Source organism: Mustela putorius, unplaced genomic scaffold (assembly GCF_011764305.1).
Source record: "Mustela putorius furo isolate JIRA1106 unplaced genomic scaffold, ASM1176430v1.1 tig00000174_pilon_pilon_pilon, whole genome shotgun sequence".
Taxonomy (NCBI): Eukaryota; Metazoa; Chordata; class Mammalia; order Carnivora; family Mustelidae; genus Mustela; species Mustela putorius.
In genome coordinates, this window is record NW_025421304.1 from 34,895,266 (window position 1) to 34,918,819 (window position 23,554).

At 48.3% G+C, this 23,554-nt stretch overlaps 1 protein-coding gene and 1 non-coding gene across 2 annotated transcripts in view; one reads left to right on the plus strand and one right to left on the minus strand.

Annotated features, from left to right (window-relative positions):
* Nucleotides 1-23,554, plus strand: part of VAT1L (vesicle amine transport 1 like) — a 134,974-nt gene that overhangs the window by 23,742 nt on the left and 87,678 nt on the right. Inside the window, exon 3 of the mRNA XM_004753955.3 lies at nucleotides 3,720-3,935. Coding sequence (XP_004754012.1) covers nucleotides 3,720-3,935 — 216 coding nt within the window. The remainder of the gene's footprint in view (nucleotides 1-3,719; nucleotides 3,936-23,554) is intronic.
* Nucleotides 2,633-2,778, minus strand: LOC123391092. The gene has a single exon (XR_006605717.1). It is a non-coding gene; the product is annotated as a small nucleolar RNA SNORA15 (small nucleolar RNA).

The following is a 23,554-nucleotide window of genomic DNA, read 5'->3' on the forward strand; positions in this document are numbered from 1 at the left end:
TTTGGGAAAGTGACATTTTTGAATGATGATTTTTAAAGGCCCAGGGTAGAGATACTTGCGAATGAAACAGAACTGGCCAGGGGTTGATGGCTTTGGGAACAGGGCAGTGGATAAAGAGCGTTATTATATTTTTCTATTTTGTACGTGTTTGAAATTCTCCATAATAAAAAATTTCTTATCGATGAAAAGAAATATGACCCTTCCTACCACTGTAATGCAAATCAAATAGAATCCGGTCTCTAAAAACTGAAAAACTGTGGGCAAATCAATTGCACAAAATTGCAGCAGTTTGGAGTGAGAAAAACCAATGCCAATCAGGTCCAAGAGCTCTCGCTCATAACTTAAGTGCTTCCCCAGGGAGAAATGAACAGAGCTAACATTTGAGAGTCCACCATAACCAGAAACACGGGCACGTCACCACAATGCTGAGAGGTAAGGACTGCTATTATCCCCTTGGAGATGAAGTTCAGAAGGGTACAGGTGTTTCCGATGAGGCCAGAGAGGTAACGGGACATGGATTCAAGTCACCAGATCTTCACGCCTGTTCCCAACCTGCAAATGCTGCAGAGCTAAATGCAGAAAGGAAAATCCTATAAAGGCAATGCCAAAATGCCCTTGGCCTTGAATTAGAGCCTGTGGCTCAGGCCCAGTGCATCTGAGCCTCACTACACTCTGAAAATATCAATATGTTCCAAAGTCTCTGGGATGAATGTCTGAAAATTCTCATCCCACACATCAGTCGTTTTGTCACTGGTTTCCAGATAATACAGCAGAAAAGTGTTAAGAAAGACGTCACGCACTTCCACCTTCCTTTCATATGACTTTGCATTTTCTGTCCCCAGGTTAGCAGCAGACCCAGAGGCAGCGCCATCTCTCCCCAAAAGTGCTGTGTATGAGGAACAGTATCTGTTCTTCACTCCTCCACCTAGTCCCAAAGGAGCAGATCACACTCCTCATGCTATTAATCCTGAGCCTTGCACAAATACTCCATTATTTTAGAATATAACAGTAGACAGTGATCTCATTGGCCTCGGTTTCGAAGGAGGTCATATGGTGCTTGATTATATATTTTTCCTTTATATATGATCCCTCTTCCGCTGCTTGGGCCTGGCTTACTTCCTGTCAGTCCTCTCCTTCACCCCCAGTCCCCTCCAGTGACTTTCAGCTGCACAAGCAAATGACGGAAGCCACCTGTAGGTTTCCAGTCTGGGTGCAACTTAGGGGAAAACCGATACTAATATTCCACCTAAAATTTTGACTTGAGATTTTTCAACCACGACGTCGGAGATGGACTATCACAGGGCAGCACAGTGACTAGCTCTCTTGGTCTGATGCATTGCAGGGGAGGCTCGCGAATTTGTCTCCAGAGGCACAGCCATAAAGGAAAAACTGGAGCTCCGTCACCCAGTACCGATTTCTTTTTATTAGTAAAATCAAACAAGGAGGTGAATTGGATATTAAAAAAAAAAAAAAAAAAGGCTGCCTACGTCTGGACTCAGACTAGATCTGATGTGATGGCTAAACCAGTCTTGGCATCTTTATAAGGAAGTGATGGTGCAAAGTTGAAGGAGAGCCCTAGAGCAGTCAGCCCTTCTGGGATGGCTGTGACCGTCACTGTCGAGGTGGCTGAACTACTCTTCACTGCCCTCTGTGCTGACACTGGGGCCATCAGCTACCCCACAGTACTATGTGTCTTTGGGTTTGCATGATGCTGTGCAGAAGAGGATGCCAGTGTTAGAACTTGGCTATCCTCCGATCCAAGCCGGGACCAGACTGGACATTTAAGATGCTAATACTCAATATTCAGCCGCTGGTCTTCAACCCCTCTAGGGATTGGGACACTCACTGCTACTGGGACAGCCTCTCCTTTACATCGGTTCCTTCATTAGACAGCGGTGCCTTCTGCTTTGTCTGTGTGTAGTGTGTGATCATTGACCTGTGAGTTCCATGAGACCAGAAACCAGTCTGTTACAGAAATCAGTAACACTGACTGTTCTTGCTTCACCTTGCATGCATCACTGCCAAGTATGCTATATGTATATTATGTTACTTACTTTCCCTAAGGACCCCTTCCTAATACATGGAAGAAACGTAAAGAGTTACACTAATATTCCCAGCGGCGGACGGTCCACCTGGAGTGCACCCTTAGAGAACTCTGTCCTCTTTGTAGCGCTTACCCCGGGTGTGATGGATTAATCATTTGTATCTAGAGTCAGCCTTGCGAGACTCAAATCCTGTCTCAGCTACTCCCTAGCTACATGACCTTGGGCATGTGCCTTCATCTCTCTTGGCCTCCATTTCAATGTCTGTAAAATCTATAACCATTCATCTGTAATGTGAGCTCTTAGGGACCCATCTCATAGGAGGCTTCTGTTGTCATTTGTTGAGTCGGGAAAGAAGGGAAGGAAGAGAAATGTTAAGCTATAGAGAAAACAGGAGACTCCATTATAAATAGATAAAACTAAAGCACACGTATATGAAAGCCATTCATTTACTGAAACTTCACTCTGACTACAGCGATTTGAATATTGTGTTTGAAAGTCACAGTCCAAGCAACTAACATCAAAGGGCAGAGTGGTTCAACTTCACCAGCGCTCCACAGCTCCTACAAGCTGCTACCATCGGTTCACTCATTTCTATTTCCCTTTAATGACGATATGCTATGAAAAAACTTAGCAATCCATCATAACCACTTTAAAGAATGTTTTTTGTTTTTTTTTTCCCATGATGTCTGGCTATGTAAACAACTGATAAAAAGAACACAGTACTCAGCCATGCCTTCATAGGGGTTTTGTAAAGATGAGATGAGTTAAAACATGCGATGCCCTTAGGACAATGCCTAATGTATAATATGTGTCCAAAAAAGGGCTAGTTGCTTGTCACACCCCATGGCACCCTCCTGTTTTTCTCTAAGTAAGTCTGGTTGTTCTCGTTCAGTCTCCTGCACTTACATTTATACACGCCTCTGATGTACCCCATCTTACGTCTACTGTGATCTGTAATCCGGTGCTAACCTTTGATGCAAATGCCCCAATAAACTAGCCTGGCAGAGAATCCCTATGGAGTGGCAGAAAACAAATGAGAGTAGATTTTACTCTCAGTTCTGCCTGTTTAAATTTCCTTATGGCTTAGTTCTCCTCGACTCTAAAACAGAGATGAGATGCAAGGCTGAGCTGGTAAAATGAGCTTCCGACACTAACGTGCTAGTGCGTGATGTGATGACATTGTACATATATGCTTGGGAAAGAGGGTAGAGAACCTGACTTCCATGGCCTCCAGGAAGTTTTCATAGATGGCCTTCAGAGCATCCACAAATGCCTTGGAATTGGGAGGCAAGTGAGGGTGAGTGTATTTGAGGGTTTGGTTGTTTTCTTTTGTTTTTGTTTTTGTTTTTTTCTGGGAAGGAACCTATAGTTTCCATTAGGTTCTAAAGGGATTTTAGAAGTCTTGGGATGCCTGGGTGGCTTAGTTGGTTAAGCATCTGCTTTTGGGTGAGATCATGAGCCCTGGGTCCTGGGATCGAGCCCCACATCAGGCTCCCTGCTCAGCGGGTAGCCTATTTCTCCCTCTCCCACTCCCTCAGCTTGTGCTCTCTCTCTCTCTCTCCCTCTCTGCATCAAATACATAAAATCTTAAAAAAAAAAAAAAAAGGAGGATTTGAGAAATCTTTCAAAAAAGAGTAAGAAGCTTCCATTAACCTTGTGCCTCCCCATTCCCAGATCGGGGACCGTGTCATGGCATTTGTCAATTACAATGCCTGGGCAGAGGTGGTCTGCACGCCAGTGGAATTTGTCTACAAAATCCCAGATGACATGAGCTTTTCGGAGGCTGCCGCATTCCCCATGAACTTCGTCACAGCCTACATGATGCTGTTTGAAGTTGCCAACCTTCGAGAAGGGATGTCTGTGCTTGTGCACTCGGCTGGTGGCGGCGTGGTAAGTCGGTTGGTTGTGCCTCCTCTTCCTCAAAATCATAATGGTGAGAGTGGACTGAGAGCCAGCTGGCAATGAGATTCCTATGTGAGCTAGGTCCGTTAGTGGCTGTGATCTCTGTGGTTCTGGATGAAGCTCACGTGCGTGGCAGAGCTCATACAGATGACTGTGTTGGGGGTAGGATGAGCATCTGGAGTCTGAGAGGTCTCCAAGATGGCATGTGAGGACTCAGTGGGTCTCGGAGATCGTTTCAGTATTGGTCTCACAATGGACTGTTACGCTGATCATTATGCGATGCCTCATTAGTCATGCACTACTAATATTATCTGTAGCACCAAAATGGTGGATGACTTACTTCTTCGATAAATGGATTCTTTGATAAATGGATTCTTCGATAAACCATGGATTCTAGGTTGTTCCCATCGTCATGACGTCCCTATTCATTTGTGTTCTGATAGCTTTTTTTGAGTGGGAGAGGTGAGTGGAGGTTGTATTAGCACATTGGGAATGACACGTAAACCTAAAATACCTGGAAGAGTGGTAGAACATGCTAGTATCACCCATCAGGCATGTCTTTGATAAGGGGAGAGGAGAAATAACAGAAATACAAAATTGCTGCCTCGCAGTCCAGGGGTGACAGAAATTTCTTCTGTGGTTTGGATACATCTCAGTGCCAGTCAGTCAGTCCCTACTGCACACCTGCCACACAGCATGGACTGTGTTCCCATCACAGTCTACTGGGGTCTGCATAGAACTTCAGTCTTTCTGAACATGAGAGATATGATTTGTTCATCCAACATGTACTTACTGAATACACACTATGTTCTGGATTCTGAGGGTTAGAGATTAAAAAGAGAAGCTCCTAATACAGCCTTTAATAGGGTTTGCTCTCTGTATTGGTGGTTCCATGGTTTGATGAGCTCAGAAATGAACTCCTATGGTTGGGTCTATCTCAAAGATGTTTTCACTGGAGGTTCTGCCAACATTCATTTTTTTCTTATCTTGGCTTTCTACGGCTATCGAAACCCTACCCGGTATAAAGGATGTTTCTGTTTTCCTTTCCAAGAAGGCAAACTCACACACGAAAATGTGAAGGCAAAGACATGAAACTTTAGGAATGCCTTATGAGGAATATATTCCATCGCGTTAGCAAATGTGCTGATGTCTTCTGACCATGAGTAAGGATATAATAAAAGCTAAACATCCTTAAAAAAGAAATGGATTTCAGTGCCAGTGAATCTATTAGCAGCAAGCAAGCCATTTAGAATGCTGGCATTTATGGTCTTTGTGTGCTCAGCATACCAAGTGCCGGAGACTTGTTTTCGTGTTGTCGACACAAACTCCAGTCTCTACAGTGGTGCTGTACCTGGTTCTGCTGGGGACCAGTGTTTAAAACATTGGCACTGATAAGGTTTCCTTTTGTATGTTTATCTTTTTTTCATTTTGAGTTTGTTCCTGGAACCAAGAGGGGCATGTGTCTCACTCTTGGGGGATAACAAAAGTTTTTAGCATGCCTTATTCTGAGCTTTTGGACACTAAAACAGTAAGATCCAAAATGTCAGACAGATTAGGCAAACGGGAAAGAAGCCATGAGATTGGAAGACAAGTAGGTGCCCATAATGTGGACTCTGACATCCTAAAGCTTTGCTGCAGATCCTTCCTTCCTAACCAGCCACACGAGCTAGTGTTCATTTGAGGGAAACAAACCAATTAGTGGGGGAACCATAGCTAGTCCTGTGTTCAGAGACTGGAAGTAGCTCTCTGTGGTTTCTCATAGGAAATGTATGTGGACATGCAGTAAACCATCCTCCACAAGGCTGTTAAAATAAATGCAACTATTTCCGTGATGCTTGTTCTTAAGGTGTGCCCTGAATGTCAGCTAATAGCTCCAAAGTAAAGCAACATTTAGTGAAAGCAGATACCCAGGGCCAAAGGGATGTGGTCTGTTTTAACCTATGGAGAGTTTAAAGGTGTCATTGGATGGCCCAGCTCTCAAGTGAGTGGGTCTCCTTGAATGGTGCTTCTCCCAACCAAGATCTGACTGGTGGTGTGCAGCACTGAGTTCAAGGTGGCCATTAGAGGACTTTTGGCCAACTGCACATCCACATATGTGAATACTGAACCAAGCTGGGTGGAGCTGATGCTATCTTACAAAAACCAAGGAGTCCTAGGGAGAGCCCAGACCATTACATTGCCCCACAGTGGAAAGAGCAGTGAGTCACCCCCAGAGCTAGATTCCTCCCAAGGAACAAGCATACATGGCTGTCATGGTGGGGGGCGGGGCTCCCTAGGGAGTACTTTTTTAGGCACTATCTGGGGTCACCTAGGAAGAACAGAGGCGCTTCCCATCACTGTTGAACAAATCTGGTAAGTCCAGCCTCTGGCCTGTGATTGCCGTGGTAGCAGGATTATGACCTCCCACTGACACCCACATCCTCATCCCTGGCTCCAGTGAGTCATTTCTCTTGCATGGCAAAACAATTTTGCAGATGTGATTAAGATAAAGACCTCCAGATGGAAAGATTAGCCTGGAAGATCCAGGGGTGCCCAAGGTCATCGCAAGGGTCTTTAAAGATGGAAAAGGAAGGTAGAAGAGTCAGAAAGAGATTTAAAGATTTTGCACTGCTGGCTTTGCTGATAGGGGAAGAGACCACAAGCCAAGGCATGCGGGCGGTGTGCAGATGCTGGGAAAGATGGGAAAATGGGCTGTCCTCCTGGAGCTTCCTTAAGGGACACAGCCCCACTAACGCTCTAATTTTAGCTTAGTGAAATCCATTTTGGACCTGTGATCTCCAGGACAAAATACAACTGTTTTCTTTTGCTTTGTTTTTGGAGCCACTGTTCATGGTGATACGTGGGAAGCTCTCACGACAGCCGCAAGGGGAAATGAGTGCAGCCACATTCCCTGGGCCACCTCCCTTCTCACTGCAGAGGGCCCACAGGGGCCTGAAAAAGATACAAGTAGCAGGCAGCAGAACTAGGATTCACACCCAACTCTGGCTAATTCCAAAACCTATTCTCTCCATTTAACAACCCGGAATGTTGGGAAAACCCACATCATTCATTCCTTCATTTATGCATTTGTTTGACCTCTACCCAGTGTTTTGAGCCAGAAGCTGTGGTCCAGGGGCACGTTTTCTCCTTTGGGGCTGATAAGATGACAGATTAGACCTAATTAGGATAGTAGCACCGAGGTGGTGCAGTGGCTTAAGTCTTCAGCTCTTGATTTTGGCTCAGGTCATGAGCTCAGGGACATGAGATCAAGCTCCATGTCAGGCTTTGCACTGGGCATAGAGTCTGCCTAAGATTTTCTCTCTCCCTCTGCCTGCCCCCACGTTCTCTCCCACTCAAAAAAACAAACAAACAAAAAAATCCCCACCTAATTAGCATAAAGTTTCCTAACTCAAGTTAATATGAAGTTTGCAGTTCTAATGGCACCAAGACTGCTGCCTGGTTGTTATCCAAGGCTGGGGAGTTTGCAGACAGAATGTAAGGAATCCCAACCTCAGCTATAATTCTGAAGGACACTAAGACAGCACCACAGTCCCTTCTTATCCAAGGGGGCTTTGTTCCAAAACTCCCCACCCCCACCCCGTGGATGCCTGGAACTGTAGATACACTAAAGCCTATGTACCATGTTTTTTCCTGTCTGTCCACACCTAGGATAAAGTTTAATTTATCAGTGAGGCATAGTGACAGATGAACAACACAGCGAGAAACAGAATAACTGCAACAGTGTATCGTAATGAAGTTATAGGACGGTGATCTCTTAAAATACCTCATTGTACTGTAGGCACCCTTCCTGTGTCGATGTGAGATGGTAAGATGCCTCAGGATGACTAGGAATGAGGTGAATGATGCAGGCTCGGGGATGTAGCACCAGGCTACTGCTGACCTTTCCGACCGTCCGCTTCTGGACCTGGTTGACCACAGGCAGTTGAAACCACGGAAAGAAAAACCACGGATAAGGGAGGGACCACTGTGTAGGAGACATTCCATCCCGAGTAGATTACTTTCCCAGTGGAATTGCCCCGGGGTCTACACTGCTCTGTCACATCTTTGAACACACTTTCCCCCTGACAAGAGCAGAACCAGACGGCCTGAGAAGGTAATGCCCCTGATTGTATTTTCAGAATCTGGTCAAAAATGGGCCTAGAGTCTCGTAAAGGGAAAGTGAGTGGGGCTCAGGTCAGGGCCTTGCCACCAGGAATTTGCTGCCCGTCCCGTTTAACAAGCTGGTAGGGCCCGGAATGTCTTGGCTGGGATGTGCTTGGTTACTGCAGGGTGGCATTGCTGTCACTCGCGGTCCGTTGTGTCTGAGTCGGACATTTGATGCATCGGACATTTGGGCATCCTTTTACCTTTGCATCATGTCATCTGAACAGAGAGGCACAGTCTGCGACGGGCCACAGATCGTGGAAAGGAAAGCAGAGCTCAGCTTTCAGACAGACTTAAATGGCTACTACTCAATTATTCAGTTGTACTCATTAGGGATGGGGCACTTCCCCCTGCCCCTCAAATCACTGGGAGGGAGCAACCACAGATGGGAGAGCCGGGGGTCTTTGGAGGGGGCATCCGAGGCTCCCCCACCGCAGATGGTCCTCTCTGAATGGCGGACTCACCATACATCATGTGAACATTACACTGGTAGAGCCTGGGGGGAGTCGGGGTCCTCCGTGTGCTGGAGGATTTGGACCTGTCGGATAGTCCTTCCATTTTAGCAGAAAGGACACAACCATCTGCAGAATATTTTGTTGAAAACAAAATCATCATTGATCATGAAAGGCCCCAGCCGCTCCAGGAGCCATGGGGAGCCCTTCTGCATGGGATAAATTTCTGAATCTTATGATTCAGTCTTCGTTCATTTGCTCCTTCCGCACAGAGGTCCAAGGGCCCGCCCAGTTCCAGATTAGGCACCAGGCATTCAACAGAGAAAAAAAAAACAGATTTTCTCCTTCCAGCAAGAAGCCCTATAAATCAAAGGTGGGCAAAGAACTGCAGAATCACAAGAATAACTTTGCCAAGTGCCGCGAAAGGGAGATCCAAGCCGATATAGTGCTTCTAAGAGGGAAATGACCTGGGGTAGAGGCGGGGGAGGAGGCAGGCAGCGGGGCGGGGGGTGGCGGGAGAGGCTTTCGCAAGGAAGTGGCCTTTGCACTGTGATCTCAGGATGACACGCAGGCACCCCGGACAAGAGGGGAGGCGGAGGTGGAGATGGAGAGTAGGGCATCCATGAGAAATAGAGGCAGGGTAGGTCTTTCCCTCTGGCCACCTTCCCCTCCTCTCTCAGTAACACGGAAGGACCCACAGCTCCCACAGGGGTGTGGCCGAGCTGGCTGTCCAGCCACTGACAGCGTTTTCAAGCCGCCTTCCCCAGGCCCTGGCCCTATGTCCAGCTGGGGCACACACCTGAGCTCAAGCCAGTGGGACATGGCAGAGGTCACATGATGCCCACCACTTGCAGGCCGGCCCTTCCTGTGAGACCCTCCGTGCTCTCTGCCCTCCCGTTTCCTGGCAGTTGGCAAAGCTGACCCGGGAGCTTATGCCTCCTACTGCTAGGACCTTCAGTGACTGCCTTTTCATGCCATGTCCTGTCCCTGCCGCATGGCCATTTAGACTTTATGTGAGCAGGGGGAGAAAAGAAACTCCTGTTGTCTTAATTCCAGAGATTCCGGGGATCACCTGTTACAGCAGCTAACGTCGCGTTTCCGCTGCCCCCCACAGAGAGCATCTGGCTCTCCTGTGTCCCCGGGCTGCGTCCTCCTCCTCCCTCTGCTGTCCCTGCGGTAACGGCGAAGCCAAGGCCCCTGGAGGCAGACAGTCTACGTCCAAAGCTCAACTCCTCAGGCAGGCTGCTCAGTCCCCTCCTTCATGTAATGGGAACACTAACATTACATTTACTCTGCAGAGGGTTTCTATGTAGGTTAAATGAGGTGATGCTTAGGAAGCACTTATCATAGGACCCGACACAATGTGTTAGCTGTTATCATTATGATTATTACATGTTGGTTTGTTCATCTTTTTTTTTTTTTAAGACTTTATTTGACAGAGAGAGATCACAAGTAGACAGAGAGGCAGGCAGAGAGAGAGAGGAGGAAGCAGGCTCTCTGCTGAGCAGATAGCCCGATGTGGGGCTCGATCCCAGGACCCTGAGATCATGACCTGAGCCGAAGGCAGCGGCTTAACCCACTGAGCCACCCAGGCACCCTGGTTTGTTTATCTTAACCCTTCCGCCAACCTGTAAGCCTCCTCCATCACAGCACCTGGGTCTTACTCTTTTTTTGTGCCTGTTTCTCGCCATTTAATAAGTGCAGTAAACATCTGTGAATCAAAAAGCTGTCACAGGCCATTTTCCTATGTTCTAGAAGAGTGATCTGCTGAGCAAAGGAGAGCCCCGTCACTGAGTTAATCCCAGGGGGACGTAAGCAGCATTCCTGGTGATCCTGTACATTTCAATCTCTTCAGCAGTCCTCAGTGATCTTGCTCATGCCGCCCAACATTCTGAATAGTCTTTACAGAGTTGTTTAAATCTGCATTCTGTGTGCATCACTCACTGAAGGAGGCGCCTTTTCATGGCCCCGTGGCTGTCCCATCTGTCACCCTCTCCACCTTCTCCACCACTCCACGGTCCGGCCGTCCTTAGTCCGTATCCATCCCCGAGCACCCCAACTAGCATGATGTGCACGAGACCTCAGGGCCGGAAGGAAACAAAGACAGACACCAACTTGTGTTGAACAAACACTAGTTGTGTAGTAGAATCATTGAAAACGTGACTCGTCGCTGTCCTCGTAACAGCTCCCTCCTGTTGGAGCCCAGCGGACAGCACACGGCAGTGAAGAGATGAAGCATGAACTCTAGAGTCAGACCCCAAGCCCACCTTCACAACTACCCTAAGACTCAGTTTCGCCATCTGTAAAATGGGCTGATACTACTACCAGCCTCAGGTAGTACTGATGAACTTGGGGCAGTGCTCAGCACGGGACAGACACCCAGTAAAATCAGGTGATTATAATTTCCTAGGTTAAGGGGCTCAGGGTTGCTTCCAAGGCTGCAGTGTTCATTAGCAGGAAGGATCAAATCCGAGTGCAAATATTCAGCGCTGGGAACTCCCGATCCCACAGCAGTGGCCTCGGAAATGTATGCACCTCCCCTCGTTTCTTCTGCCGGCCCCACATTGTACCCTAGACACGGAGGGCTTCACTAGAGCAGGACCTCCTGCTCCCCAGGGGCAACAACACTAGGAAACGAAGCCTCTGAAAATTTAAAGGGAACAAAGTGGTTCTGTCATATCCTTCATGAATAATTGAAGTTATGAGGATAAATGGTATGGCAGCTTAAACAGCGAGGGCTTCAGCCTAACTCCAGGATGGCTAACCCCTTGTTCTCTGATGACCCCAAGGAAAAGGCCCTCACCTTCCTAAATGTCCAAGGTGCTTCAGTGACATGTCACGGAACAACAACCTGCCTCACGGCTTCTGGAAACCTCTAGGGCAGCAGCTAGTGCTTGGAGTCCTCACATCAGCAATATGCTTTAGGTTAAGGAAAAATATATCTAGGAACACTTCTTCCAAGCTATGTCTGTGTCTGCAAAAACCTCATTTGATCTTTATTCTAGTTGCTTTTAACTCCTTTAGAGTAAATCATGACTGGGTCAAAGAAACCATCTTTATCATCAATAGTATAAAGATTAAATTTGGCCTTGGAGATGGGATTCATTCATTCAATCACAGTTGAATAAATGTATCTGTTCACAAAGGGATGAGGGCTGAGTAGATGGAGCCCAGTCATTTCCATCCACTGCGTGCGAGGCAGATATTATCACATCCCCACTGTGAAAAAGAAACGGAGACACAGAGAGGCTAAGTAACTTGTTTCGGGTCTCAGAGCCATGAAGAAGAAAGAGCTCGTGTGTGAACTCAGGCCCCTCTGAATACAGAGCCCACGTTTTCAAGTATGAGGCGGTGCTAACAGTTTGGCAATCCTGGGAGAAGCGCTGCTTCTGCTTAGAGTGAGCTGAAATGGATTCTACTCGATAGGTTTTGTTGGTGGGGGGATCCCCCCAGGAGCTGAGGACGACCTGGGGTTGGCCCAGGAACTGAGGGGTCCTCAGAAGGAGGGGAGATGCTGACAAGCCCAACTAGTCAAACAGTCACGTAGACTGAGCACTCATGGGAGATGCCCTTGATGTCAACTGTCCGGTTGAAAGGAAGCACCAGCCGCCGCGTCGGTGAAGGCAGGGATGGTGTGATCTCTTCATCCCCCATATCCTGAGCACTGAGCCAGGACCCGACACAGGGTGTCAGCTGAAAGACATTGACAGAGGGAGTGAAGGAAGAAAAAGGGAAAGGGAAAAAAAAGAAGAGGGCCAAAAGGGCAGCATGGAAGTTATGGAACATAAAGGCCCAGATCCCAGAGTCGGAGCTGGCTTTCATCCTAATTTCTCTGGTTTCCAGATGAGAGACTTGGAACAAGTACTTTAACTTCCTTGGACCTTGTCTCTTTGTCTGTAAAAAAAAAAATGGGTATAATACCTATCTCGTCATTTTTATATGGTGTTTTCGAAGAGCGTTATGTAATGGGCTTTGTATGCTATCTGGTACCCAGAACACTCAACTGTCAGCAGCTAGGATTAGTATTATTATTACCATCATGTTAGTATTATCATTATCTGATTAGCCAGCGGGCAGCAACCAATACAGTCAACTTGTGTGCTTGAAACCTAGAGCAACAGGCAGCTAAGGCCCATCTCAGCTCCCTTTGTGGGTCTTCCCTGACAGCCGGCCGCGGGGTGATCCCGGGGGTCACCGGGATTGTCACACAAGCCCCCTTTCAAACATCACTTTCCTCAAACACTAAGTAAGACATGATTAGACTTTAAGGAAAATCTAGCTCCATAGTTCCAGCCATTGGGCACATGCCAAGAACTCCAAACACATGAACTAGTCTTGGCTGAGTTTATGGTGCTCTGGGGACCCATCCACTTCCCTGGCGACATACCCAAAAGGCCACAGTTGCTTTTCAGACTATTATTGCCCTTATTAAGATGAAAAATCAGTTCAGCGGGGAAAGAGGGAGCTGCATAGCCAGAGCAGCCTCGTCTATTCTCACAGATACCACCAGGATGTTGGCCACATGTCTGGTACCCAGTGCCCCAGCTGGACCCTGTGGCCCACTCCATGACATTCAACACTGTCCACCCCTCACGCCACTCAGGCACCTGCTTGACCCAGAGAAGACTGTGCTTAGGAACGAAACTGAGAGCTGGTCCCTAACAATGAGGAGGAGACTGGGGGGTAGGCATCGTGGAGGAGGGAAAGGTGACCAGGACGGGCAATGATACGGAATCTGTACATGTGCAAGGAGCTGACCAGGAAGGAGAAAGAAGTGGCAGTGAGTGATGGGCAGAGAAGTGACCACATAGCAGCCATGCCGATAATTCTATGCCTGTCCTTACCCTAAAACCCACGTGGAATCATAGACAGCTTTGAGCAGAGATTGAACTCATGGTTGACATTTTCATAAGCTCCCGTGTTGCCAGAGGGGGAAGAGATTGAAGGGGTCAGGGTGTCAGCTGGGTGACGTGGAGATGGCTGTGTTCCAGACTGTTCTCTCCAACTTCGAGAGGGGCAGTATCCAGGACTCTGTGCTTTGGGCTGGAATCATCACAGGGTCAAGCCCGGATAACCCTTTCCCATCCCTGTGGCAGCTAGAACATTGGACTAACTCCACGACAGGGCCCTGAGCTGGGTCAGCAGGACCCTGGGCTTCAGGCCCCTGTGGCGGGCTTCGCCAGCACCATCAAGGACAGAGAGGTGACATTATTCTGGGATCGGCTTCAAGAAGGGAAGCTCAAATAAAAGACTAAACCTGTATTTCTCTTTTTTGGGGCAAGTTACTTAAACTCTTGGGACCTCAGCTTCCTCCTCCTCATCATGAAGTGTGGAAGTGAGCATTTGGTGAGCTGATTCAGTGGTTCCCAAAGTGTGGTCCCTGGACCACCAGCGTCACCTGGGAGCCTGTTAGGATTGCCAGTTCTTGGTGGGCCCCACCGCGGACCTATCACCCAGTCAGACACTGGGATGGGGCCCACAATCTGCATTTCAACAGGCCCCCCTTGGAGGGACGCCAGTGCAAGCTCCTGGCTGAGAGCCAGTGTATGGAGAGCTTACACAGAACAGAAGTTCAGGAGGAAAGAGACATCACTGTCACTGTGTGCGGAGCTCCGGCACGTGGAAGGCCCGGGAAACACAGAGGCAAGGAGAGCGTTAGTATCGGCGTCCATCCTCCGCACCGGTGCGGGCCGGCTTCTCTTTATCTTGGCACACAAGTGGAGAGTCTTCCATTCCAGACCCACCTGTTTGCAGCTCCGTCTCAGCAACTGACGGGATGGTTTAACCCCATCGCTTAACCTGCCTGAGCCTCCGTCCCTCGTGTGCCAGGCTGGCATGAGGGCACCACGCTCCCGCTGCAGCCCCTCAGTCAGCGAGAGGGGACACTCCCCAGCGCCAAGCTACCCTCTGGATGAGCGCGTACGGTAAAGGGCACCAGGGATGTGTCCACGCCATGCCCCCACCCTCTGGCCCAGAGATAACAGTAACACAATAATGCCCTTGTATGCGCCTCGGCACTTGCTAGTAAAAGCAGACACAGACCAGGGAGTCAGAGCAGGACCTGGCACTTAATACCTGCTTAGCTATTTTTAATTGTTCTTGTGGGCTTCAGAAAGTTGGAAATGATGTTTTCATTGCCAAATTCCAATTTTTCAAGTTTTATGAATTTTATATACAATATATATGTTACAGAGACATGTAACATTAGGCATGGCAATGTTTTTTTTTCTTTTTCGCAAGCAAGCCGTCAAGTGCCCTGCACCCATTCTTTTACTGATGCTCACAATGACCCAATGAGGTATATTCTGTGGTCACAACACATTCCGAGATTTGGGAAACCAAGGCTTGCTCAAGTGAAGTCAGTTATCCGTAGCCACGCGGCTGGCCGAGCTGGAGGTGGATTCACACTCCGATGGGTCCTTCTCCAAGAGTCTGTTTTAAAGCACGACAGTAAGGCCAGGAAGTGAGGACGGTGACAGCAGGTCCAGGTTTTCCCATCTGCTCCCTGCTCCTGCCTGCTTGCCTATTTTGGGAGCATCGAAGCGACCTCGCTGCCCACTGTCTTTTCCGATGGCATACAGGGTCACGTTGGCCTGACCAGCCAGGTGGCAGTAGGGCCAGGGAAGGTGGTGGGTATGCGCCGAGCCGCCGAGGGGGAGGGATGGCCACGTTACTCCCCGCTTCCCCAGAACCCCGACAGAAGGTCAAGCCTAGTAGGGTGGCCAGATTTAGCAAATATGGATTTTATCTGTCAATCCTTACTTCCCAGGGGCCCTCTGAGTTCTCCCACAGAAAGTTCTAACCCTTCCAGGGAGTTAATTACACCAGGGAGGCTGAAATCCTGGATTTAGGCGATTAGGAGCTACATCCAGTGAGGAATGCATTAAGGACGGCAAATATTTTAAGCCTCAAGAAAACGCACTGAAAGGAGCCCTGTTCTCTAGAGCCCAGCCTCAGGATGAGAAGCAGCTACAAGTTCAATGCCAAGACCTAGACTCCCCTTCCAGCACCATGCAGAGGCCAGTTCTTACTCCCTGCTTCTCAGGGCTCTTCTGCAGCCACACAAACCCACAGCATGGAGAGATGACAGCACCCAAAGCCCGGGGCTAGGGACCATGGTGGAGACAAGGCTTCCTCTGCCAGGAAGTACGTGAGGCAGGTGGTAGATTCTATTTAATCACTCAGCAGAACTTTACTGAGCATCTACTATGTGCTAGGCAGCATGCTAGCTGTCTAGAAGGCAGTGGCACAAAAGGAAGATAGTCACAGAGCCAGATAACAAATACATATACATATATACATGTTTTCTACATACGCACATATGTACAAGTATATATGGATATTTTATATGCGTGTATATATTACATATAAGTATATAATATGTATTATATGTATATATATAATAAGGAAAGGATCAAGATGCTATCATTGAGAATAAGTAGGAAGAAAGATGCAGATTGCATCTTCAAAGACAACTTCACTGAGTGAGTGACATTTAAGCAGAGACAAGGAGACCATTATGTGAAAAGCAAGCAAGAAAGCTCTTTGTGAGCTTCAGAAAGCAGCAAACCCCCCAGGCAGGAATTGCCAAGGGTACTAAGTCATTGTAAGAGGACAGTTCTCCCTGTCTCATCAGGGTCACTACCCACTGGGCTTTGTGGCAGGCACCCAGACGCCCACCCACACTGCCTCCCGGAGGTCGACGCACAGTCTGGGTTCATGCCAGCACGCATGGAGGTCATTTTCTGGTTTGAGTTTGGCCCTTGCGTGGGCAGGCTGGTTGCCTACGGGAGTGACTGCCCCTGGAGCATCCTTCAGCACATGAGCCAGAGGGTTGGGGGGTAAGTTCCCGGAGCATGAACGCCTCCCACACAGCCCTTCAGAAGTCCCCACGAGGCACGAGTCCAACTGTTTGTTCACCCGTGTAAACCATCTGACTGGCTTCCCCTTCTCCCGGGCCTCTCTACCCCACTCCACTTCCCCATTTGACTTCTTCATTCCCATCTTTGGGATTCCCAAGTAAATGACATGCACACAGATCTTCATCTTAGACTCTGCTCCTGGGAAAACCCAAACTGTCTGAACAAGTCATTCATGATCAGTCAAAGGTTAACTCAAGCAACTTTCCCCATCATCCCCCCCACCACCTCCAACCTACCTCCATTTCTACTGCCATGCCTGTCTGTCCATCTTCCCCTTGCAACCACACACTGCTCAGCCCAACAGGCTTTGCTAGTTCACTGTGTTCCTCTGGCAAATTCCCGTTCATCATTTTAATGTCACCACCTCTTAGAAGCTTTCCCTGTGCTCTCATCTCTGTACCTTCAACATTGTTTTACTCATCTTGTTTTCACCAGACTCCATCCATCCATCCAACAGATATGTATTAACTATGTCTAGATGCGAAGCACCAGCATGCCATACCTGTCCACAGGTCCTCCTGTCCAGACGGATCTTCCTGATGTCAGAGTAGGTCTTAGGCATCTCTGTTTCTAGCACACAACACAGGATCCAGGATGGAGGGGGTGCTTGGCAATTTGGCGTTTGATCGAATTAAACTGATGAACTTCACCTGTTCCAGGCAGACAGCATCTGTGTAATGATAATGAGATTTTTAATTATGCAGAGGAGGATACATTTATTAAGTATGTACAATTAATAAATGAGTATGTTTTCATCAAATTGTGAGCCACACGGAGGCACAGTTCCATTACTTAATATAGCTTGTAGGTCATTAAACCAGAGACCATGTTTGATTTACCAAAACCAGAATGTATTCTCAAAGCAGAAACGGCCCTTGGCAAGCTCTGTTTTATCACTGTGGATCATAGAGTCTGGAATTCCTGCTTTGCTATCCAGCCTTCTCTTTAGAACTGTGCTAAGCCTCCTGACCTCAGAATTTCATACTGGTAGGGTTGCCATTTAAAAGACATTACGTGACCCTACCCACTAGCAATATCATCTAAAGAAAGAGTCAGAGTTCATCGAGTAAGGACCCAGTCTGTATTAAAATACTGAGCATCTACACTTTGTCCAACAATGCGTTAGGAACAAAATATACAGCAGCAGATAAAATAGATTTAGTCTCTGTCTTCTGAAACTTACAGTCAAAGATCTATGTACAAAGATGTTCCCTGAAATACGGCTTATAAAAGTGTGGCATTATCATTTCCTGTAAGACAGGGGTTGGTTAAAAGGAATTCTAATAGATCTACATAATGGCAGATTCCCCAGTCATTCAAAATGATGATGTTAAAGAATTTTTCATGACCCACAACAATGCTTACAATATAAGCTTAGGAAGAAAACAATAATCAGGACACACAGTGGTTTATCCAGTGTGATTCCAGTTCTGCGGACAATCAAATATTGATGTCTCTATGTTGTAAAACTCTGGGCACAAAGTAAGCCAGAATATATGGAGGATTTATCTCTGGGATATGGCATTGCGGTTGGCATTTTTATAGTTTCCTGCATTTTCCCAGTTTTATTCTTTACCATGGGCATGAACATGTGTTGCTTTCATAATAATACTTTTTAAAGAGCATAGTAGAAATCAGAATAGATCCTTCCACTGCAAAATGTGGCATTTCATCCTTGTGTATCAGAAGAGCTTGCTAAGATGTTCAGGGTTTGGGCTCTGCTTGGGGAAGTAATAGCTTCCGGCTTGCCAGGAGCTCTTTGGGAGTGAGGAAGCAGACAGGAAGCTCAGAACCTGGGAGGGGTTTACCTTCAGCTTCTTTGCTGATTGCAACCTATAAATATTTACTGGCCAAAGGCAGTGGGTTTGTGGGTGGGAGGGTCAAAAGCCAAACCGTCCCCCTCTCCCTCTGTCCCCCATGCTTCCGACATACAACTGGGCTGCTCTCATACAGTCCCAGTGAGGCACTAGAAGCTTGGCAATAATGGGCCCATGTGCACGCTTTTGCTCCAATGGAAGATAAACAGCCTGCCTGCCCACCAGAGTGTGGACTGGAGAGAGCTCTAAAGTACGGCAGGTCACGTGATCCAACTCGCTGTGTGTAAAAGAGAAGGTTAAATGATGCGGCTGCCTAAAGAAAAATACCCATTTACAGGGCCATGCAAGGAATCTGTCTTATGCAGCCATGAAAAGAGAGCCTGACCAGCCACCGAGCAGTTCTAAAATCGGGTGGCGAAACCCAGGAGACCACAGGATGACAGCGCTGCCTTTGCAGAGACTGTGAGATGTTGTTATACCAAGACTGAGTAGCAGTGGAATTTCTCCCAACTTTTGGGAGGCTCTCCTCATCTTTTTGATCTATTTGAGTTTGGTTATACGATAGTAGGTTGTGAACATAGAACTTTCTAGAACTGCCAATGCTCGGGTGGAGGGAGATGGTCCCACCATGACACGTTTCAGAGGATTTCCATCCTACAGGTCCTTGTCCATTGGACAGAGTTCTATTTGCCAATGACAAGAATTGGAGGGACTGGACACGGGAAGGATTCGGGATGTGGGAATGATGTTAGGAATATCAACAGAGCAGTAATGCAGGCTATGAAACCCCCAAGTGTGTTGGTCAGTGGGCCATGCCTCCTGGGAACAAAATCTATAGGGAGGCTTCCCACAGCTCCGTGTAAATGAGCAGAACCACACAGTTGCCTGAGAACAGACTGGCTAACTGGGGAGGCCATTCACTCTCCACTCCTGTCTCATCAGGTTGCTTCCTGGGAGGACATACTGGGAGCGGAGTCCGGCGTTCTGCCCCACATGGGTGGGTGGAGGGCACCGACCAATAACATCCATAGAAAATGAAAACTCCAAATCTAGGCTTTCGATGCTCTTCATGCCCCCCGCCCTGCCTTGTCCCACCATGTGTGACTGCCTGGTCCAGAGACTTTGTTGGAGAAACGGAAGAGGGGTCCAGCAGGCAGGATGCCCAGCCCTTCGCGGGATCACATCTGTCACTCCTCAGGCCCACCAAGAGGTGGGCACTGTTGGCACGCACATGTGCGGAAGCTAACGTTCCGAAAGCTCGCATGACTCGCCCAATTCCAGATGGCTGCTAAATATAGTCAGGGCTATTCCAAAGGCATTCCATGTCCAGAACCTTCCGCCTGCTGCTAGTATTCCCAGAACGCTGCTGCGTAGTGCGCGGTACACATTCAGTATGCACAGGGCACAACGCCCTGATTTATGTGCTGCACGCTTCAACAGATAAACGTGAACTTGATGGGACTGTGAAAAGCAAACCATGAAAGGACCAGGATGCTGCCTTACTGAGATGTGCCAAAGGAGCACAAATGGGATGAGATCCTCTTGCATTCATCCGTTCCCACATTTTTATGGACAGCTTCTGTGTGCCTGGTGTTATGCAAAGACTGTGGTGTCCCAACAGAGGCCACTGAAGCCCTAGGGCTGGACCTGGTGGTGTCCCTGTAAGCAAGAGAGAAAGGCCTTGATACACAAGATCGAGTGTGGAATAATTTCGTACTTGCTACGTTTGCAGAGAAAGTCAGTGAACTTTGAAAGTTTGCTATGGGTTTGGAACTTCCCAAGCTCTGGGAAGAGAGCTGCTCTTTAGAGAGAGCGGGTCTGAGGCTAAAGAGGCCGAAAGCGGCCCAGGATGGGGCTGAGCATCCCCGTGGAATTGCCGTCTAGACACTGGCCTCTGCACTTCCTACCCCCTCAGGCCCCAAGATTAAACGCGCTCTCATCCAGAGGCATCTGATGCCACCTGCTGCCGGGATGGGCTCTGCAATGCCAGGTTCAGAACCTCGGCCCAGGGGTCTGACGCTGCAGAAAGAGTCTCCACCTGTGATCTCCGAGGGCAGGCGGGGTGGGGCGCCGCGCTTTGAGAGTTCGGGTATTTCATGCCAGGGGCAGTTGCTTTCCGGCGAAGCTGCTGACGGGATCAGAAGGTCAGGCTCCTGTTCCTGTCCAGGGCTCTGATTAATGAGGTGCCTTCAACGAACAGGGACGCTCGGGAAAAGGCATGCAGGCAGACTGAAATCTGAGTGAAGATGCTTCCATTCTGCCTGGCGCTGAGGCACCCCGTCTCCCCAGTCTCTACAGTTGGGGCACAGCAATGTAGTTGATGGGCAAAGCTGGGAGTCGGGCACGCACGCATATACTTCCCAAGCCCCTGCTTGGTATGCGACCCTGTGCAGAGCTTTCTCTGTGTGTGTCTATTAACACTCATTCAACCCTGTGAGGTAGGTGTTATCCCAGTGTTAAAGATAAGCTGTCCGTTCAGAATAAGTGGGCCACTGTCCCTCAGGTGATGAGTGGTGGACCCAAGGATCAAAGTCCCGCAGAGGCCGACATCCATGCTCTCCTCTTCCCGCCACCTTGATTTTCCTTGACTTAATATTAGGGGGCCCACCCTAATATGTAGGCTGATCTGATCTGCCTGGGGGCACTTCCAGTTTATACCTCTTGAAAGGGGAAAGGTAATAATAGTATCCCCCCTTTACTCTCAAAGAATATCCCAATTTAGAGGAGAAATTCTATGATCACTCTACCTAACAAGGTTTTGGTAGAAATACACGCATTTATCAAAACCACAGCCCCAAACTGCAGGTACAAATTGTCATTTGGCTAGAAATGTGAATCCGGCATCCCACCATGCAAATGTAATCATCCAGGAAATTTATCCAGATGCACTGTGTGGAAGGCAGCCAGCCTGGAAGTGGTTCTGCCCCACCATGATTTAGAGCCCTGTGAAGGAGACTTTGCCATCTGGTGGGCTGGACTGGCTCCCTGGCTGGGATTCCAGTCACATGGTTGCTGGAATCCAAGTCTCAGGCAATGTGGGAGTCTATGAACTAGGGATTGGCCTATGGCCACCCGTGGTTTCCATTAGTTCATAAGTAGTACTGATGGGAGACCCAAGATTTGAGACTATGATCCCCATGAGGGCTGCGTAGTAGGGTCACCATGTGCGGTTGGGCAAGTTGTATACTGCACAAAACCACTTAATCCCGGGGACAAAAGAGGGATGCTGTTTTGTATTCTTATATTAGATGGCCAGTCAGATGTGGCCACAAGAGGAGATAAAGGAGAGGCTCAGGAAAACAAGGTTTATTATACCCACAAGTCCTAAAGACATGGGGGCACATAGGACCACATGGGAAAGACCCCAGGGTGTTCAGGAGGCAGAGGACAGCAACAGTAGATGCACTTTATTGGGGTTTCTATGGAAAAGCAAGGCAGAACAGTATGGGCAGCTTAGGCTAGTGTGAATAATTTTAGTGGGGTCTGGGCTATAGGGATGGTCTCTGTTTCCCTGGAATCTGGCCATGGGGTGATCCAGGCAGAGGAATATTGCCTCCGGGGTATATAGACCAGAGAGAGGATGTCTGGCTCTGGGTTCATGAGCTTGCATATCGATGGCATGTTCCCAACTGAGCCTCTTTTTAATTTCTAAGATGGGCTGGCCCAGGGAAGGACAGTGCGCCCGCCCCAGCCAGAAAGATTTTTTTAAGATGCCAAAACATGTAACTTACAGAAAATTCAAAAACTTTACAATATAGATGCCCACATTGCAATTGCCAGAACTCCCAGCTGTGCCTGCCAGGAGGTAGGGGAGTGGGGAGTGGTGGCCAGACATCAGACCCTTCCAAGCCAGCTACCTAGCTACCTGCCCTGCAGCTGACAGTCATAAATCCCAGAGGGGCCGAGAAGAAGCTGTAGAGCCTGGAACTCACAGCCTGAGATCCTAACACAGCACATAGCAATCTTTCCTGTGGGGAGAACAGAACGGCCCTAAATTGGACTGTTGGCCGGGCCCTATCCTAAACATTCTAGTCTGCGCTCACCAACACTCTGCATGGTTAGCTCGTTCTCCATTCTACGGAGGAGACCGCTGCAGCCCAGAGAGGTGAAGGATCTGTCCAAACTCACACAGCCCGGCAGTAGGACAGCAAGATTTCAGATTCAGGTTTCCCTCACTTGAAGGTGCTCATCATCACTCAGCAGGGAAATGCAAATCAAAACCACATGAGATACCCCCCCCCCCCCCCGCCCCGCCACCTGCTAGGATGGCTATTCTCAAAAACAACACAAAGGGTAAGTATGGCGAGGATGTGGTCGAAAAGGAACCCTTATGTACTGTGGGTAGGAACGCAAATTGGTACAACCGTTATGGAAAACACTATGGAGGCTCCAGAAAAAATTAAAAAGAGTTGCCCTAAGATCCAGCAATTCCACTTCTGAGTATCTATGTAAAAGAACTGAAATCGAGGGGCGCCTGGCTGGCTCAGTCGGTGATCGTCTGTCTTCGGCTCAGGTCATGATCCCAGGGTCCTGGGACTGAGCCCTTCCTGCTCAGCGGGGAGCCTGCTTCTCCTTCTCTTCCCCACTCACGCTTTCTGTCACTATTTCTGTGTGTCTGTCTCTCTCAAATAAAGAAATAAAATCTTACAAAAAATAAAAACAAATAAAAGAACTGAAATCAGGACCTTATCTGCACTGCTACCTTCACTGCAGTTAGTATTTACAGTAACAAAGACACGGAAACGGCCTAAATGTCCTTCCGCAGATGAATGGGTAAGCAAAATGTAGTACAGGCAGGCAGCAGAGTATCATGCAGCCATGAACAGGAAGGCTCTCCTGCCTTTTGCGACACCATGGATGAATCCGGAGGACATTATGCCACAGGAAATGAGCCAGAAGGTCTTATGTTAAATGTTCTCACAAACAAAGAGGACAGAGGAAGAAGGACATGAGCTCTGCCCTCTTCACAAATGTGTAAGCGGCCGGTGCACTCCTGTGAACCAGAGGCTCTATGCGGTACAGGACCCCGCCAGGACTCATTCGTCTTGCGTAACTGAAACCAACGCACCCCTTGATACACCCTTTGATGCATCTCCACTCTGCCACCTCCGGCCCCTCCCCACCCTCTGCATCTGTGGACCTGGAGTGTTTCAGATTCCTGATCTAAGTGGGAGCGTGTAGGATTTGTTGGTGGCCTTGCTTCCTGAGAGTTTCAAGGGATGTCGGCGTTAAATTCATGAAGATGTATATATTAAATATGTATAGGCTTTTCC